This window comes from Mustelus asterias, unplaced genomic scaffold, assembly GCF_964213995.1.
Source record: "Mustelus asterias unplaced genomic scaffold, sMusAst1.hap1.1 HAP1_SCAFFOLD_546, whole genome shotgun sequence".
Classification (NCBI taxonomy): domain Eukaryota; kingdom Metazoa; phylum Chordata; class Chondrichthyes; order Carcharhiniformes; family Triakidae; genus Mustelus; species Mustelus asterias.
In genome coordinates, this window is record NW_027590496.1 from 203,272 (window position 1) to 222,401 (window position 19,130).

General features: G+C 49.2%; 1 protein-coding gene across 1 annotated transcript in view; it reads left to right on the forward strand.

Moving 5' to 3' along the window:
* Positions 1 to 7,666, forward strand: part of LOC144486972 (SCO-spondin-like) — a 98,143-nt gene extending 90,477 nt beyond the window's left edge. Inside the window, exons 12-13 of the mRNA XM_078205008.1 lie at positions 1,507 to 1,775; positions 7,212 to 7,666. Of these exons, the coding sequence (XP_078061134.1) occupies positions 1,507 to 1,775; positions 7,212 to 7,666 (724 nt within the window). The remainder of the gene's footprint in view (positions 1 to 1,506; positions 1,776 to 7,211) is intronic.
* The last annotated feature ends 11,464 nt before the right edge of the window (positions 7,667 to 19,130 follow it).

A 19,130-nucleotide genomic window follows, 5' to 3' on the forward strand; every position in this document is an offset into this window, starting at 1 on the left:
GCCCCTCCCCAATGGTGACACAGAGCCCCTCCCCAATGGTGACACAGAGCCCCTCCCCAATAGTGACACAGTGCCCCTCCCCAATAGTGACACAGTGCCCCTCCCCAATAGTGACACAGTGCCCTTCCCCAATAGTGACACAATGCCCCCCCCCAATAGTGAAACTGTGCCCCTCCCCAATAGTGACACAGTGACCCTCCCCAATAGTGACACAGTGCCCCTCCCCAATAGTGACACAGTGCCCCTCCCCAATAGTGACACAGTGACCCTCCCCAATAGTGACACAGTGCCCCTCCCCAATAGTGACACAGTGCCACTCCCCAATGGTGACACAGAGCCTCTCCCCAATATTGATACAGATCCCCTCCCCATTTGTGAGCACAGAGCCCCTCCCCCAACAGTGAGCACAGTGCCCCACCCCCAATAGTGACACAGAGCCCCTCCCCAATAGTGATACAGAGCCCCGCCCCATTAGTGATACAGAGCCCCTCCCCAACAGTGAGCACAAAGCCCCACCCCCAATATGACACAGAGCCCCTCCCATAATAGTGAGCACAGAGCCCCTCCCCAATAGTGAGCACAGTGACCCTCCCCAATAGTGACACAGTGCCCCTCCCCAATAGTGACACAGTGCCCCTCCCCAATAGTGACACAGTGCCCCTCCCCAATAGTGAGCACAGAGCCTCTCCCCAATAGTGAGCAAAGAGCCCCTCCCCAATAGTGAGCACAGAGCCCCTCCCCAATAGTGAGCGCAGAGCCCCTCCCCAATAGTGAGCGCAGAGCCCCTCCCCAATAGTGAGCGCAGAGCCCCTCCCCAATAGTGAGCACAGAGCCCCTCCCCAATAGTGAACACAGAGCCCCTCCCCAATAGTGAGCACAGAGCCCCTCCCCAATAGTGAGCACAGAGCCCCTCCCCAATAGTGAGCACAGAGCCCCTCCCCAATAGTGAGCACAAAGCCCCACCCCCAATAGTGACACAGAGCCCCTCCCATAAGAGTGAGCACAGAGCCCCTCCACAATAGTGAGCACAGAGCCCCACCTCCCATTAGTGAGCACAGAGCCCCTCCCCAATGGTGAGCACAGAGCCCCTCCCCAGTAGTGAGTACAGAGCCTCACCCCCAATAGTGAGCACAGAGCCCCTCCCCAATAGTGAGCACAGACCCCCTCCCCAATAGTGAGTACAGAGCCCCACCCCCATTAGTGAGCACAGAGCCCCTCCCCAGTAGTGAGTACAGAGCCCCGCCCCCCATTAGTGAGCACAGAGCCCCTCCCCAATAGTGAGCACAGACCCCCTCCCCAATAGTGAGCACAGACCCCCTCCCCAATAGTGAGTACAGACCCCCTCCCCAATAGTGAGTACAGAGCCCCACCTCCCATTAGTGAGCACAGAGCCCTGCTCCCAATAATGAGCACAGTGCCCCTGACCAATAGTGAGCAGAGCCCCTCTCCCAATAGTGAGCACAGAGCCCCTCCCCAAAAGTGAGCACAGAACCCCAACCCCAATAGTGAGCACAGAGCCCCGCCCCAAATAGTGAACACAGAGCCCCTCCCCAGTGTTCACTATTGGGGGCAGGGCTCTGTGTTCACTGTTGGCGAGGGGCTCTGTGTTCACTATTGGGGGCGGGCATTGTTCACTATTGGGAACGGGCTCTGTGTTCACTATTGGCAAGGGGCTCTGTGTCCACTATTGGGGGTGGACTCTGTGTTCACTATTGGGGGCGGGCTCTGTGTTCACTATTGGCGAGGCGCTCTGTGTTCACAATTGGGTGAACACAGTAAGAGTTTTAACAACACCATGTTAAAGTCCAACAGGTTTATTTGGTAGCAAATGCCATCAGCTTTCGGAGCGCTGCCCCTTCGTCAGATGGAGTGGATATCTGCAGATCTGGCATGTGGGAGTCTTTTAAGCAGCAGTTGATAGGAGTGCAGGACAGGCATGTGCCTGTAAAAAGGAAGGACAGGAAAGACAGGATTCGAGAGCCGTGGATAACCAGAGAAATTGTGGGTCTAATCAAAAAGAAAAAAGAGACATATATGAGGTCCAGGCAGCTAAAAACAGATGGGGCACTGGAGGAATACAGAGAAAGTAGAAAAGAACTCAAGCAGGGAGTTAGAAGGGCAAAAAGGGGTCACGAATTGTCCTTGGCAGACAGGATTAAGGAGAATCCCAAGACATTTTATACATACGTTAGGAACCAGAGGGTTGTCAGAGAAAGAGTCGGACTTCTCAGGGACAAAGGAGGGGAATTATGCTTAGAACCCAAGGAAGTAGGTGAGATCCTAAATGAATACTTTGCATCAGAATTCACAAAGGAGAGGGACACGTTGATTGGTAGTGTCTCAGAGGGATGTGTAGACCCATTACAAAACAAAGAACAAAGAACAGTACAGCACAGGAAATAGGCCCTTCGGCCCTCCAAGCCTGTGCCGCTCCTTGGTCCCTCCATTCCCAGGCTGCTCATGTGACTATCCAGGTAAGTCTTAAACGATGTCAGCGTGCCTGCCTCCACCACCCTACTTGGCAGCGCATTCCAGGCCCCCACCACCCTCCGTGTAAAAAACGTCCCTCTGATATCTGAGTTATACTTCGCCCCTCTCACCTTGAGCCCGTGACCCCTCGTGATCGTCACCTCCGACCTGGGAAAAAGCTTCCCACTGTTCACCCTATCTATACCCTTCATAATCTTGTACACCTCTATTAGATCTCCCCTCATTCTCCGTCTTTCCAGGGAGAACAAGCCCAGTTTACCCAATCTCTCCTCATAGCTCAGACCCTCCATACCAGGCAACATCCTGGTAAACCTTCTCTGCACTCTCTCAAATGCCTCCACGTCCTTCTGGTAGTGCGGCGACCAGAACTGGACGCAGTACTCCAAATGTGGCCTAACCAGCGTTCTATACAGCTGCTTCATCAGACTCCAGCTTTTATACTCTATACCCCGTCCTATAAAGGCAAGCATACCATATGCCTTCTTCACCACCTTCTCCACCTGTGTTGCCACCTTCAAGGATTTGTGGACTTGCACACCTAGGTCCCTCTGTATTTCTATACTCCTGATGACTCTGCCATTTATTGTATAACTCCTCCCTACATTATTTCTTCCAAAATGCATCACTTCGCATTTATCCGGATTAAACTCCATCTGCCACCTCTCCGCCCAATTATCCAGCCTATCTATATCCTGCTGTATTGCCCGACAATGCTCTTCGCTATCCGCAAGTCCAGCCATCTTCGTGTCATCCGCAAACTTGCTGATTACACCAGTTACACCTTCTTCCAAATCATTTATATATATCACAAATAGCAGAGGTCCCAGTACAGAGCCCTGCGGAACACCACTGGTCACAGACCTCCAGCCGGAAAAAGACCCTTCGACCACTACCCTCTGTCTCCTGTGGCCAAGCCAGTTCTCCACCCATCTAGCCACTTCTTCTTGTATCCCATGAGCCTTAACCTTCTTAACCAACCTGCCATGTGGGACTTTGTCAAATGCCTTACTGAAATCCATATAGACGACATCCATGGCCCTTCCTTCATCAACCGTTTTTGTCACTTCCTCAAAAAACTCCACCAAATTTGTAAGGCACGACCTCCCTCTTACAAAACCATGCTGTCTGTCACTAATGAGATTGCGATTAGAACAAATCGCAATTACAAGGGAGGAAGTGTCAGGTGTTTTAGAAAGCATTAAGGTAGACAAATATCGAGGGCCAGATGGCATCTGCCCGAGATTACTGAGAGAGACAAGAGATGAAATTGCTGGGCCTCTAACAGAAATCATTGTTTCTTCATTGGACACAGGTGAGGTCCCAGAGAATTGGAGGATAGCAAATGTGGTCCGGTTATTTAAGTAGGGTAGCAAGGATAACCCGGATAATTATAGGCCGGTGAGCTTGACGTCCGTGGTAGGGAAATTGTTGGAGAAGATTCTCTGAGATAGGATCTATACACATTTAGAACTGAATAATATCATTAGCGATAGACAACATGGTTTTGTATGAGGGAGGTCATGCCTCACAAATTTGGTTGGGTTTTTTGAGGAGGTGACAAAAACGATTGACGAGGGAAGGGCCGTGGATGTCGTCTATATCGATTTTAGTAAAGCGTTTGACAAGATCCCTCACGGCAGGCTGGTGCAAAAGGTTAAATCTCATGGGATAAAAGGTAAGCTAGCTAGATGGGTGGAGAACTGGCTTAGCCAGAGAAGACAGAGGGTAGCAGTGGAGGGGTCTTTTTTTTTCCAGTTGGAGGTCTGTTCCGCAGGACTCTGTACTGGGACCTCTGCTGTTTGTGATATATATAAATGATTTGGAGGAAGATGTAGCTGGTGTGATCAGTAAGTTTGCGGACGACACGAAGATTGCTGGAATTGCGGATAGTGATGAACATTGTCAGAGAATACAGCAGGATACAGCAGGTCCGGATGGAATGCATCCCAGGGTATTGAAAGAAATGTCAGAGGTAATAGTGGATGCGTTAGTGATTATTTATCAAAACTCGTTGCATTCTGGGGTAGTGCCGGTTGATTGGAAAACTGCTAATGTTACGCCGCTGTTTAAAAAAGGAAGGAGACAAAAGGCGGGTAACTATAGGCCGGTCAGCTTAACGTCTGTAGTAGGGAAAATGCTGGAATCCATTATTAAAGAGGAGATAGCAGGGCATCTGGATAGAAATGGTTCGATCAATCAGACGCAGCATGGATTCATGAGGGGAAAGTCGTGCTTGACGAACATGTTGGATTTTTATGAAGATGTGACTAGGGCGGTTGATGGAGGAGAACCGGTGGATGCGGTGTTTTTGGATTTCCAAAAGGCGTTTGATAAGGTGCCCCATAAAAGGCTGCTGAAGAAGATTAGGGCACACGGAGTTGGGGGTAGTGTGTTAAAGTGGATTGGGGACTGGCTATCCGACAGGAAGCAAAGAGTCAGAATAAATGGGTGTTTTTCCGGTTGGAGGAAGGTAACTAGTGGCGTGCCACAGGGATCGGTACTCGGGCCGCAACTGTTTACCATTTATATAGATGATCTGGAGGAGGGGACGGAGTGTAGGGTAACAAAGTTTGCAGACGACACAAAGATAAGTGGAAAAGTGAATCGTGTGGAGGACGGAGAAGATCTGCAGAGAGATTTGGACAGGCTGAGTGAGTGGGCGAGGATATGGCAAATGGAGTATAACGTTGAGAAATGCGAGGTTATACACTTTGGAGGAAATAATAACAAATGGGATTATTATCTCAATGGAAACAAATTAAAACATGCTACCGTGCAAAGGGACCTGGGGGTCCTTGTGCATGAGACGCAAAAGCCCAGTCTGCAGGTACAACAGGTGATCAAGAAGGCAAATGGGATGTTGGCCTATATCGCGAGGGGGATAGAATATAAAAGCAGGGATGTCTTGATGTACCTGTACAGGGCATTGGTGAGGCCGCAGCTGGAATACTGTGTGCAGTATTGGTCCCCTTATATGAGGAAGGATATATTGGCATTGGAGGGAGTGCAGAGAAGGTTCACCAGGTTGATACCGGAGATGAGGGGTTTGGATTATGAGGAGAGGCTGAGGAGATTGGGTTTGTACTCGTTGGAGTTTAGAAGGATGAGGGGGGATCTTATGGAGACTTATAAGATAATGCGGGGGCTGGATAGGGTGGAGGCGGAGAGATTCTTTCCACTTAGTAAGGAAGATAAAACTAGAGGACACAGCCTCAAAATAAAGGGGGGTCGGTTTAAGACAGAGTTGAACATAGAACATAGAACATAGAACATTACAGCGCAGAACAGGCCCTTCGGCCCACGATGTTGCACCGACCAGTTAAAAAAAAAAACTGTGACCCTCCAACCTAAACCAATTTCTTTTCGTCCATGAACCTATCTACGGATCTCTTAAACGCCCCCAAACTAGGCGCATTTACAACTGATGCTGGCAGGGCATTCCAATCCCTCACCACCCTCTGGGTAAAGAACCTACCCCTGACATCGGTTCTATAACTACCCCCCCTCAATTTAAAGCCATGCCCCCTCGTGCTGGATTTCTCCATCAGAGGAAAAAGGCTATCACTATCCACCCTATCTAAACCTCTAATCATCTTATATGTTTCAATAAGATCCCCTCTTGAGGAGGAACTTCTTCTCCCAGAGGGTGGTGAATCTCTGGAATTCTCTGCCCACTGAGGTGGTGGAGGCTACCTCGCTGAATATGTTTAAAGCGCGGATGGATGGATTCCTGATCGGTAAGGGAATTAAGGGTTATGGGGATCAGGCGGGTAAGTGGTACTGATCCACGTCAGATCAGCCATGATCTTATTGAATGGCGGGGCAGGCTCGAGGGGCTAGATGGCCTACTCCTGCTCCTATTTCTTATGTTCTTATATAGATAGGCTGGAACATTGGGCCGAGAAATGGCAGATGGAATTTAATCCAGATAAATGCGAAGTGATGCATTTCAGTAGATCTAATGTAAGGGGGAGCTATACAATAAATGGCAGAACCATCAGGAGTATAGACACACAGAGGGACCTGGGTGTACAAGTCCACAGATCCTTAAAGGTGGCAGCACAGGTGGAGAAGGTGGTGAAGAAGGCATATGGCATGCTTGCCTTTATTGGACGGGGCATAGAATATAAAAGTTGGCATCTGATGTTGCAGTTATATAGAACGTTGGTTAGGCCACATTTGGAATACTGCGTCCAGTTCTCGTCACCACACTACCAGAAGGACGTGGAGGCTTTGGAGAGAGTACAGAGGAGGTTTACCAGGATGTTGCCTGGTATGGAGGGTCTTAGCTATGAGGAGAGATTAGGTAAACTGGGGATGTTCTCCCTGGAAAGACGGAGGATGAGGGGCGACCTAATAGAGGTGTATAAAATTATGAAGAGCATAGATAGGGTGAACAGTGGGAAGCTTTTTCCCAGGTCGGAGGTGATGAACACAAGGGGTCACGGGTACAAGGTGAGGGGGGCAAGGTTCAACACAGATGTCAGAGGGACGTATTTTACACAGAGGGTGGTGGGGGCCTGGAACGCACTCCCAAACAAGGTGATTGAGGCGGACACGCTGGGATCGTTTAAGACTTATCTAGATAGCCACATGAACAGACTGGGAATAGAGGGATGCAAATGAATGGTCTATTCGGGCACATGAGCGGCGCAGGCTTGGAGAGCCAAAGGGCCTGTTCCTGTGTTGTACTGTTCTTTGTTCTTTGTTCTTTATCCCAGGATTACTGTCCTGGATCCCGGGATTACTGTCCTGGATCCTGGGATTACTCGCCTGGATCCCGGGATTACTGGCCTGGATCCTGGGATTACTGGCCTGGATCCTGGGATTACTGGCTTGGATCCTGGGAATACTGGGCTGGATCCTGGGATTACTGACCTGGATCCCGGGATTACTGGCCTGGATCCTGGGATTACTGGCCTGGATCCTGGGATTACTGGCTTGGATCCTGGGAATACTGGGCTGGATCCTGGGATTACTGACCTGGATCCCGGGATTACTGGCCTGGATCCTGGGATTACTGGCCTGGATCCTGGGATTACTGGCTTGGATCCTGGGAATACTGGGCTGGATCCTGGGATTACTGACCTGGATCCCGGGATTACTGGCCTGGATCCTGGGATTACTGGCTTGGATCCTGGAAATACTGGGCTGGATCCTGGGATTGCTGACCTAGATCCTGGGATTACTGGCCTGGAGATTTTCAAACTCTTTCACCCTTTCAGATTGGGGAATAGCGAGAGGAGATTGAATAGACTGGGCAGAGTAGACCGAGAGAATCTGTTCTCATTGGTGGAAGGATTGAGAAGGCGAGGGTGCAGATTTTGGATAAGTGGCAGAAGCAGCAACGGTTCATGGGCAGAATTCTGTTTTTGGTGATTGGTGACAGGGCGGCAGTGTAGGGGAGGCAGGTTCAATCGAGGAAGAATGTGCAGCGTTACACAGAGAGAGGGAGCAGCACTCACACACGGGCCCTCTGCGCTGTAACCATTTTCCTCATTCTCTTCCTTCTCCATGACTCACAGTACCTGCCAGGAGGGAGAGTGGATATGCAGGGGTCAGCCTTGTGAGCAGTTGCCCCAGTGCCTGGACTCGGAGTTTCCGTGCCACAGTGGCCGCTGTATCCCCAGGATGTGGGTCTGTGATAATGAGGATGATTGTGGGGACGGCTCCGATGAATTCTGTGTGCCAACGTGTGACCCACGGCATTTCCAATGTTCAAACGGTCAGTGTGTGACACAGACTGACCGCTGCAATGGCCGTCCAGATTGCACTGACCGCTCCGATGAGAAAGACTGCCCGGCTCCCGCCTGTACAGACAAGGAGTTCCGCTGTGGGAATGGACGATGTATTCTCACACAACAAGTCTGTGATGGAAAGCTGGACTGTGGATTCTCTGATCACTCAGATGAAGCAGGTAAGGGGAGTAAAATAGGACTGATGCGGATGTTATTCCAAAAGGCAATCTTTCATAATGAAAAAGACCTTTATGAGTCACGATGGTAAGCAATGGGTGAGATTCAGCGGCTACATTCATCTGTAACTATGCTGGTGAAAGACCAATCTCGCAGAATTTCTGCCCACCTGATAACCCAGCAAACCCAACACGGTGGCACAGTGGGTCAGCACTGCTGCCTCACCGTGCCAGGGACCCAGGTTCAATTCCTGGCTTGGGTGACTGTTTGTGTGGAGTCCGCACGTTCTCCCCGTGTCTGTGTGGGTTTCCTCCGAGTGCTCCGGTATCCTCTCACAGTCTGAAAGGCGTGCTGGTTAGGGTGCATTGACTCGAACAGGCGCTGGAGTGTGGCGGCTTGGGGATTTTCACAATAACTTCATTGCAGTGTTAATATAAGCCTACTTGTGATACTGATAAATAAACGTAAACAAATTTTCAATTAGTGGAAGCGGATATTGATCAGCACACAACACTGGATTTATGGCTGTTTTAAAATCACCACAAATAAGAACTGAACCATCTGGTTTCATTAAGGGTACGATGAGGGTAGCCCAGTCACTCACTGTAATCGTCCCTAACACACCAGTGTTAATATGTCGCACTAATTCTTCTCCAACCTTTGTCGATCGAACCAGGGAGGGGGCCATACTAGTCTTGGGGAATGAGCCTGGATTACTGCATGGAACTGTGATGTAATTCCAATTTCGGAGACATGTTTAAAGGAGGGACAGGACTGGCAGCTTAACATTCCGGGATATTAAAGAACAAAGAACAGTACAGCACGGGAAACAGGCCATTCGGCCCTCCAAGCCTCCGCCGCTCCTTGGTCCAATGAGACCATTCGTTTGTATCCCTCCATTCCCAGGCTGCTCATGTGACTATCCAGCTAAGTCTTAAACGATGTCAGCGTGCCTGCCTCCACCACCCTACTTGGCAGCGCATTCCAGGCCCCCACCACCCTCTGTGTAAAAAACATCCCTCTAATATCTGAGTTATACTTCGCCCCTCTCACCTTGAGCCCGTGACCCCTCGTGATCGTCACTTCTGATCTGGGAAAAAGCTTCCCACCGTTCACCCTATCTATCCCCTTCATAATCTTGTACACCTCTATTAGATCTCCCCTCATTCTCCGTCTTTCCAGGGAGAACAACCCCAGTTTACCCAATCTCTCCTCATAGCTAAGACCCTCCATACCAGGCAACATCCTGGTAAACCTTCTCTGCACTCTCTCTAACGCCTCCACGTCCTTCTGGTAGTGCGGCGACCAGAACTGGACGCAGTACTCCAAATGTGGCCTAACCAGCGTTCTATACAGCTGCATCATCAGACTCCAGCTTTTATACTCTATACCCCATTCTATAAAGGCAAGCATACCATATGCCTTCTTCACCACCTTCTCCACCTGTGCTGCCACCTTCAAGGATTTGTGGACTTGCACACCTCGGTCCCTCTGTGTTTCTATAGTCTTGATGACTCTGCCATTTATTGTATATTGTTGTTTTAGACGGGACAGAAGGGGAAACAAAAGGGGTAGGGGAGTTACATTGCTGATCAGGGAGCAGATCACAGCTGTGTTGAGGGAGGACACATTGGAGTGATCTTGTAGTGAGGCATTATGGGTGGAGCTCAGGGTTAGGAAGGGTGAAACCACAATGTTGGGAGTGTACTATAGACCTCCCAATAGCCCACAGGAGACAGAGGAGCAGTTGTGTAGTCAGATACTGAAAAGGTGTGAAAAAAGCAGGGTAGCTGTGATGGGTGACTTTAACTGACCCCATAATGACCGGGACTCCCTTCCAGCCAGGGACTCGGGTGGAGAGCAATTTGTTAGATGTGTCCAGGAGGGATTTAACCCGCACACCTTTGGACTGTGGGAGGAAACTGGAGCACCCAGAGGAAACCCACGCAGATATGGGGAGAACGTGCAGACTCTGCACAGACAGACAGGCACCTGAGGCTGGAATTGAACCCGGGTCCCTGGCTCTGTGAGGCAGCAGTGCCAACCACTGTGCCACCCAGCCCCAGGTATTTGCTGCCCTTGTCCTTCTCGATAATGGTGGCTGTGTTTGGAAGGTGCTGTGGAAGGATGCTCCGGTATTGTTGACTGTCAGGATGAGTTTGTAAAGGCTGATGTTTGACCTTTGTGCAGGTTGTTGGTCCCCATGTGGAGATGCAGAGTTCCAGTGTTGGATGGAGCAATGCATTCCGTACGTACGGCGATGTGACGGCCACGATGACTGTGGAGATTTCAGCGATGAATATAACTGTGTGTGTGGCTCCGGAGAATTCCAGTGTCCGGATAATCGCTGCCTGGGGAGTGAGCAGGTCTGTGACGGGACATCAGACTGTAACCCAGGAGTAGATGAACTGATCTGTCAGACTGCAGGTAAATGTCCCGGGAGACAGAAAAGAGGCAAAGAGGTCATAGAGTCATAGAGGTTTCCAGCATGGAAACAGGCCTGTCGGCCCAACTTGTCCATGCCGCCCCTTTTTTTTAAAACTCCTAAGCTAGTCCCAATTGCCAGCATTTGGCCCATATCCCTCTATACCCATCGTACCCATGTAACTGTCTCAACGCTCTTTAAAAGACAAAATTGTACCCGCCTCTACTACTACCTCTGGCAGCTTGTTCCAGACACTCACCACCCTCTGTGTGAAAAAATTGCCCCTCTGGACAATTTTGTATCTCTCCCCTCTCACCTTAAACCTATGCCCTCTAGTTTTAGACTCCCCTACCTTTGGGAAAAGATATTGACTATCCAGCTGATCTGTGCCCCTCATTATTTTATAGACACTTATAAGATCACCCCTCAGCCTCCTACGCTCCAGAGAAAAAATACTGTGAACAGGAAATTAAACATGCTGTTATCAATGTCTGTTTGACCAAGGGTTACCTGAAACTGCTACCTCCTGTGGCATAGCGATATTGTCACTGGCAATCCAGAGACCCCCCAGGTTAAAGCTCTGGGAGGGACACGGGTTCAAATCCCACCACAGCAGCTGGTGGAATTTCAATTTGATTAATAAGATCTGAAATAGAAAGCTAGTCTTAGTAATGATGACCATGAAACCATTGTCGATTGTCGGAGAAACCCATCTGGTTCACTAATGTCCTTTGGGGAAGGAAATCTGCTGTCCTTACCCAGCCTGGCCTACATGTGACTCCAGGACCACAGCAATGTGGGTGACTCTCAACTGCCCTCTGAAATGGGCAGTTAATGATGGGCAATAAGTGTTGGCCTTGCCAGTGACACCCACATCCCATGAAATGAAATGAAAGATAATGACTGACCCTCCCACGTTTCAGCATGAACTCTGAATAACCCACAACAATCCAGCTTCCATTTGAGAGATGAAGAATTGGAGAGGGTTGACTCAAAGAGCTTTCGGATAAATACTTGGAGTGAGTTGATACTTGGCAGTTTGGACAAGATGACCATTCATGGTTCATGTATAATAGCTGGGAGTGTACAGTATCATATACACTATTCAATAGGTGTTCAACATACACTGTTACACACCAGAGAAAAATAGAAATGCATCCCTTTAAAAATGGAGGATGGGCCTCGGGGACCGGGCCTCGGGGACCGGGCCTCGGGGACCGGGCCTCGGAGCCTGGGCCTCGGAGCCTGGGCCTCAGAGCCTGGGCCTCGGAGCCTAGGCCTCGGAGCCTGGGCCTCGGGGACCGGGCCTCGGGGACCGGGCCTCGGGGACCGGGCCGCGGAGTCTGGGCTTTGGAGTCTGGGCCTCGGGGACCGGGCCTCGGAGACCGGGCCTCGGAGACCAGGCCTCGGGGACCGGGCCTCGGAGACCGGGCCTCGGGGATTGGGCCTCGGAGTCTGGGCTTTGGAGTCTGGGCCTCGGGGACCGGGCCTCGGAGACCGGGCCTCGGAGACCAGGCCTCGGGGACCGGGCCTCGGGGACCGGGCCTCGGGGACCGGGCCTCGGAGACCGGGCCTCAGAGACCGGGCCTCGGAGACTGGGACTCGAGGACTGGGGATTGCAAGTTCCTGGAACCCCAGTTCTTTTGCCTATTCTCCCGCCCTGGAAAATCAGAAGATAACCCAGAAACCTGAAAATAAAAGTGGAACAGTGGGAAAGAGAGTGACCCAGGAGAAAGTGCCAATTATCCAGCGAGGAACAGAAAAGTGGGAGTTTCAGATGATGGATTTCAGAGAATCATACAGTGCAGAAGAGGCCCTTCGGCCCACAGAGTCCACACCAACACATTAGGAACACCTGAACTCCCACCTAATCCCATCTGCCAGCAGTTGGCCCAGAGCCCTGATTTCAGAGAGAAAGTTCCAGAAACAAGGAAATGGACAGGAAAAAGACCCAGGAAGACAATGAAGTCTGTGTACAGGCGCGTATATGTCCTTTATATAGTAGGCGTATATTTCCTGTGTACGGAAGGTGTATATGTGTTGTGTACACAAGGTGTCTACATCCTGTGTACATGGGGCGCATATGTCCTGTGTACAGGGGGTGCGTATAGAGTCATAGAGGTTTACAGCATGGAAACAGGCCCTTCGGCCCAACTTGTCCATGCCGCCCTTTTTTTTTAAAACCCCTAAACTAATCCCAATTCCCCGCATTCAGCCCATATCCCTCTATACCCATCGTACCCATGTAACTGTCTAAATGCTTTTTAAAAGATAAAATTGTACCCGCCTCTACTACTACCTCTGGCAGCTTGTTCCAGACACTCACCACCCTCTGTGTGAAAAAATTGCCCCTCTGGATACTTTTGTATCTCTCCCCCCTCACCTTAAACCTATGCCCCCTAGTTTTAGACTCCCCTACCTTTGGGAAAAGATATTGACTATCTAGCTGATCTGTGCCCCTCATTATTTTATAGACCTCTATAAGGTCACCCCTCTGCTTCCTACGCTCCAGAGGAAAAAGTCCCAGTCAATTCAGCCTCTCCTTATAACTCAATCCATCAAGTCCCGGGAGCATCCCAGTAAATCTTTTCTGCACTCTTTCTAGTTTAATAATATCCTTTCTATAATAGGGTGACCAGAACTGTACACAGTATTCCAAGTGTGGCCTTACCAATGTCTTGTACAACTTCAACAAGACGTCCCAACTCCTGTATTCAATGTTCTGACCGATGAAACCAAGCATGCCGAATGCCTTCTTCACCACTCTGTCCACCTGTGACTCCACTTTCAAGGAGCTATGAACATGTACCCCTAGATCTCTTTGTTCTGTAACTCTCCCCAATGCCCTATCATTAACTGAGTAAGTCCTGCCCTGGTTCAAACTACCAAAATGCATCACCTTGCATTTGTCTAAAGTAAACTCCATCTGCCATTCATCAGCCCACTGGCCCAATTGATCAAGATCCCGTTGCAATTGGAGATAACTTTCTTCACTGTCCACTGTGCCACCAATCTTGGTGTCATCTGCAAACTTACTAACCATGCCTCCTATATTCTCATCCAAATCATTAATATAAATGACAAATAACAGTGGACCCAGCAATGATCCCTGAGGCACACCGCTGGTCACAGGCCTCCAGTTTGAAAAACAACTCTCTACAACCACCTTCTGGCTTCTGTCAAGAAGCCAATTTTGTATCCATTTAGATACCTCACCCTGGATCCCGTGAGATTTAACTTCATGCAACAACCTACCATGCGGTACCTTGTCAACGGCCTTGCTAAAGTCCATGTAGACAACATCAACTGCACTGCCCTCATCTACCTTCTTGGCTACCCCTTTAAAAAACTCAATTAAATTTGTGAGACATGATTTTCCACTCACAAAGCCATGCTGACTGTCCCTAATCAGTCCTTGCGTCTCTAAATGCCGGTAGATCCTGTCTCTCAAAATACCTTCCAACAACTTACCCACCACAGATGTGAGGCTCACAGGCCTGTAGTTCCCAGGCTTTTCCCTGCAGCCCTTTTTAAAGAAAGGCACAACATTTGCCACTCTCCAATCTTCAGGCACCTCATCCGTGACTATCGATGATTCAAATATCTCGGCTCGGGGACCCGCAATTTCCTCCCTAGCCTCCCACAATGTCCTGGGATATACCTCATCAGGTCCCGCAGATTTATCTACCTGATGCATTTTAAGACTTCCAGCACCTCCTTCTCTGTAATATGTACACTCCTCAAGACATCAATATTTATTTCCCCAAGTTCCCTAACATCCATGCTTTTCTCAACAGTAAATACTGATGAGAAATATTCATTTAGGATCTCACCCATCTCTTGTGGATCCGTACATAGATGACCTTGTTGACCCTTAAGAGGCCCGACTCTCTTCCTAGTTACTCTTTTGCCCTTTATGTATTTGTAGAAGCTCTTTGGATATGTCCTGTGTACAGCGGGTGTCTCTGTCCTGCGTACAGAGGGTGTATGTGTCATGTGTACAGAGGGTGTCTATGTCCTGTGTACAGAGGGTGTATGTGTCCTGTGTACAGAGGGTGTATATGTCCTGTGTACAGAGGGTGTATATGTCCTGTGCACAGAGGGTGTATATGTCCTGTGCACAGAGGGTGTATATGTCCTGTGTACAAAGGGTGTACTTGATGTGCATCTTATAAACAGTGTTTGGGGGTCCTTGTGCATGAGTTGCAAAAACTCAGTCTGCAAGTACAACAGGTGATCACGAAGGCAAATGGGATGTTGGCATTTATCGCGAGGGGGATAGAATATAAAAGCAGAGATGTCTTGCTGCATCTGTACAGGGCATTGGTGAGGCCGCAGCTGGAATACTGTGTGCAGTATTGGTCCCCTTATATGAGGAAGGATATATTGGCCTTGGAGGGAGTGCAGAGAAGGTTCACCAGGTTGATACCGGAGATGAGGGGTGTTGATTATGAGGAGAGACTGAGCAGATTGGGTTTGTACTCATAGAACATAGAACATAGAACAGTACAGCACAGAACAGGCCCTTCGGCCCACGATGTTGTGCCGACCTTCATCTGAAACCAAGATCAAGCTATCCCACTCCCTACCATCCTGGTGTGCTCCATGTGCCTATCCAATAACCGCTTAAATGTTCCTAAAGTGTCTGACTCCACTATCACTGCAGGCAGTCCATTCCACACCCCAACCACTCTCTGCGTGAAGAACCTACCTCTGATATCCTTCCTATATCTCCCACCATGAACCCTATAGTTATGCCCCCTCGTAATAGCTCCATCCACCCGAGGAAATAGTCTTTGAACGTTCACTCGATCTATCCCCTTCATCATTTTATAAACCTCTATTAAGTCTCCCCTCAATCTCCTCCGCTCCAGAGAGAACAGCCCCAGCTCCCTCAACCTTTCCTCATAAGACCGACACTCCAAACCAGGCAGCATCCTTTTAAATCTCCTCTGCACTCTTTCCAGCGCTTCCACATCCTTCTTATAGTGAGGTGACCAGAACTGCACGCAATATTCCAAATGCGGTCTCACCAAGGTCCTGTACAGTTGCAGCATAACCCCACGGCTCTTAAACTCCAACCCCCTGTTAATAAAAGCTAACACACTATAGGCCTTCTTCACAGCTCTATCCACTTGAGTGGCAACCTTTAGAGATCTGTGGATATGGACCCCAAGATCTCTCTGTTCCTCCACAGTCTTCAGAACCCTACCTTTGACCCTGTAATCCACATTTAAATTAGTCCTACCAAAATGAATCACCTCACATTTATCAGGGTTAAACTCCATTTGCCATTTTTCAGCCCAGCTTTGCATCCTATCTATGTCTCTTTGCAGCCTACAACAGCCCTCCACCTCATCCACTACTCCACCAATCTTGGTGTCATCAGCAAATTTACTGATCCACCCTTCAGCCCCCTCCTCTAAGTCATTAATAAAAATCACAAAGAGCAGAGGACCAAGCACCGATCCCTGCGGCACTCCGCTAGCAACCTGCCTCCAGTCCGAAAATTTTCCATCCACCACCACCCTCTGTCTTCGATCAGACAGCCAGTTACCTATCCAATCGGCCAACTTTCCCTCTATCCCACACCTCCTTACTTTCATCATAAGCCGACCATGGGGGACCTTATCAAACGCCTTACTAAAATCCATGTATATGACATCAACCGCCCTACCTTCATCAACACACCTAGTTACCTCCTCAAAAAATTCTATCAAATTTGTGAGGCACGATTTGCCCTTCACAAATCTGTGCTGACTATCCCGGATTAATCCGCATCTTTCTAAATGGTCGTAAATCCCATCCCTAAGGACCTTTTCCATCAATTTACCAACCACCGAAGTCAGACTAACCGGTCTATAATTACCAGGGTCATTTCTATTCCCTTTCTTAAACAGAGGAACAACATTTGCCACTCTCCAGTCCTCTGGCACCATCCCCGTGGACAGCGAGGACCCAAAGATCAAAGCCAAAGGCTCTGCAATCTCATCCCTCGCCTCCCAAAGAATCCTAGGATACATTTCATCAGGCCCAGGGGACTTATCGACCTTCAGTTTATTCAAAACTGCCAATACATCCTCCCTCCGAACATCTATTTCCTCCAGCCTATTAGCCTGTAACACCTTCTCTTCCTGAAAAACATGGCCCCTCTCCTTGGTGAACACTGAAGAAAAGTATTCATTCATCACCTCGCCTATCTCTACTGATTCCATACACAAGTTCCCACCACTGTCCTTGACCGGCCCTAACCTCACCCTGGTCATTCTTTTATTCCTCACATAAGAGTAAAAAGCCTTGGGGTTTTCCTTGATCCGACCCGCCAAGGACTTCTCATGTCCCCTCCTAGCTCTCCTCAGCCCCTTTTTCAGCTCATTCCTTGCTAACTTGTAACCCTCAATCGAGCCATCTGAATCTTGTTTCCTCATCCTTACATAAGCTTCCCTCTTCCTTTTCACAAGACATTCCACCTCTTTTGTGAACCACGGTTCCCTCACTCGGCCATTTCCTCCCTGCCTGACAGGGACATACCTATCAAGGACACCCAGTATTTGTTCCTTGAAAAAGTTCCACTTTTCATCAGTGCCTTTCCCTGACAGTTTCTGTTCCCATCTTATGCCCCCTAATTCTTGCCTAATCGCATCATAATTACCTCTCCCCCAATTGTAAGCCTTGCCCTGCCGTACGGCCCTATCCCTCTCCATTGCAATAACAAAAGACACCGAATTGTGGTCACTATCTCCAAAGTTCTCTCCCACAACCAAATCTAACACTTGGCCCGGTTCATTTCCCAGTACCAAATCCAATGTGGCCTCACCCCTTGTCGGCCTATCCACATATTGTGTCAGGAAACCCTCCTGCACACACTGCACAAAAAGTGCCCCATCCAAACTATTTGACCTCCAAAGGTTCCAATCAATATTTGGAAAGTTAAAGTCCCCCATGACAACTACCCTGTGACCCCCACACGTATCCATAATCTGCTTAGCAATTTCTTCCTCCACATCTCTATTACTATTTGGGGGCCTATAGTAAACTCCTAGCAACGTGACCGCTCCTTTCCTGTTTCTAACTGCAGCCCATATTACCTCAGTGTGCAGATCCCCCTCAAAGTGCTTTTCCGCAGCCGTTAAACTATCCTTGATTAACAATGCTACTCCTCCACCTCTTTTACCAGCTTCCCTACACTTACTGAAACATCTATACCCCGGAACGTCCAACAACCATTCCTGTCCTTGTTCTACCCACGTCTCCGTAATGGCCACAACATCGTAGTCCCAAGTAGCAATCCACGCCCCAAGTTCATCCACCTTGTTCCGGATGCTCCTTGCATTGAAGTAGACACACTTCAACCCATCTTCCTGTCTACCGGTACCCAACCTTGACCTTGATACCTTCCGTTGGAATTTAGAAGGCTGAGGGGGGATCTTATAGAGACCTATAAGATAATGAAGGGTCTGGATACGGTAGAGGTGGAGAGATTCTTTCCACTTAGAAAGGAAGCTAGAACTAGAGGACACAGCCTCAAAATAAAGGGGGGTCAGTTTAGGACAGAGTTGAAGAGAAACTTCTTCTCTCAGAGGGTGATGAATCTCTGGAATTCTCTGCCCACTGAAGTGGTGGAGGCTACCTCGTTGAATATGTTTAAATCACGGATAGATGGATTCCTGATCGGTAAGGGAATTAAGGGTTATGGGGATCAGGCGGGTAAGTGGAACTGATCCACTTCAGATCAGCCATGATCTTATTGAATGGCGGGGCAGGCTCGAGGGGCTAGATGGCCTACTCCTGCTCCTATTTCTTATGTTCTTATGTTCTTACTTCCCTGATGTCGGACTGAATTCGGAATGGCAAAGCGTTGGGATGGGGTCAGTCAGCCTGAGAACTCTCACAAAGCAGCTTTACTGTTCCTGCTCCTATCAGACTCTGAATGTCAACTCTGTTTCTCTCTCTTTGTTCAGACACTGTGGACCTGCTGAGTGGAACCAGATGTTTCTGTTTTCATTTCAGATTTTCAGCATCTGCAGGATTTTGCTTTTATTGACGAATTTTCTGCATCTTTCTGCAGTTCCGGTGACGTGCGGACCAGGACAGTTCCCCTGTGCAAACGGCCTGTGTATTGGGAGAGAGCAGCTGTGCGATGGGGAGAGTGATTGTGCACAGGGGGAGGATGAGACAGCAGCCTTGTGTGCAGGGTCCGGTATGAAGACAGTTCCTACTGCCAGCCCCACAGTTGTGTCTGGAAAGACCTTCTCTCCATCTTTAGGTAGGAGCACAGATCCCATCTCGTGATGAATTGT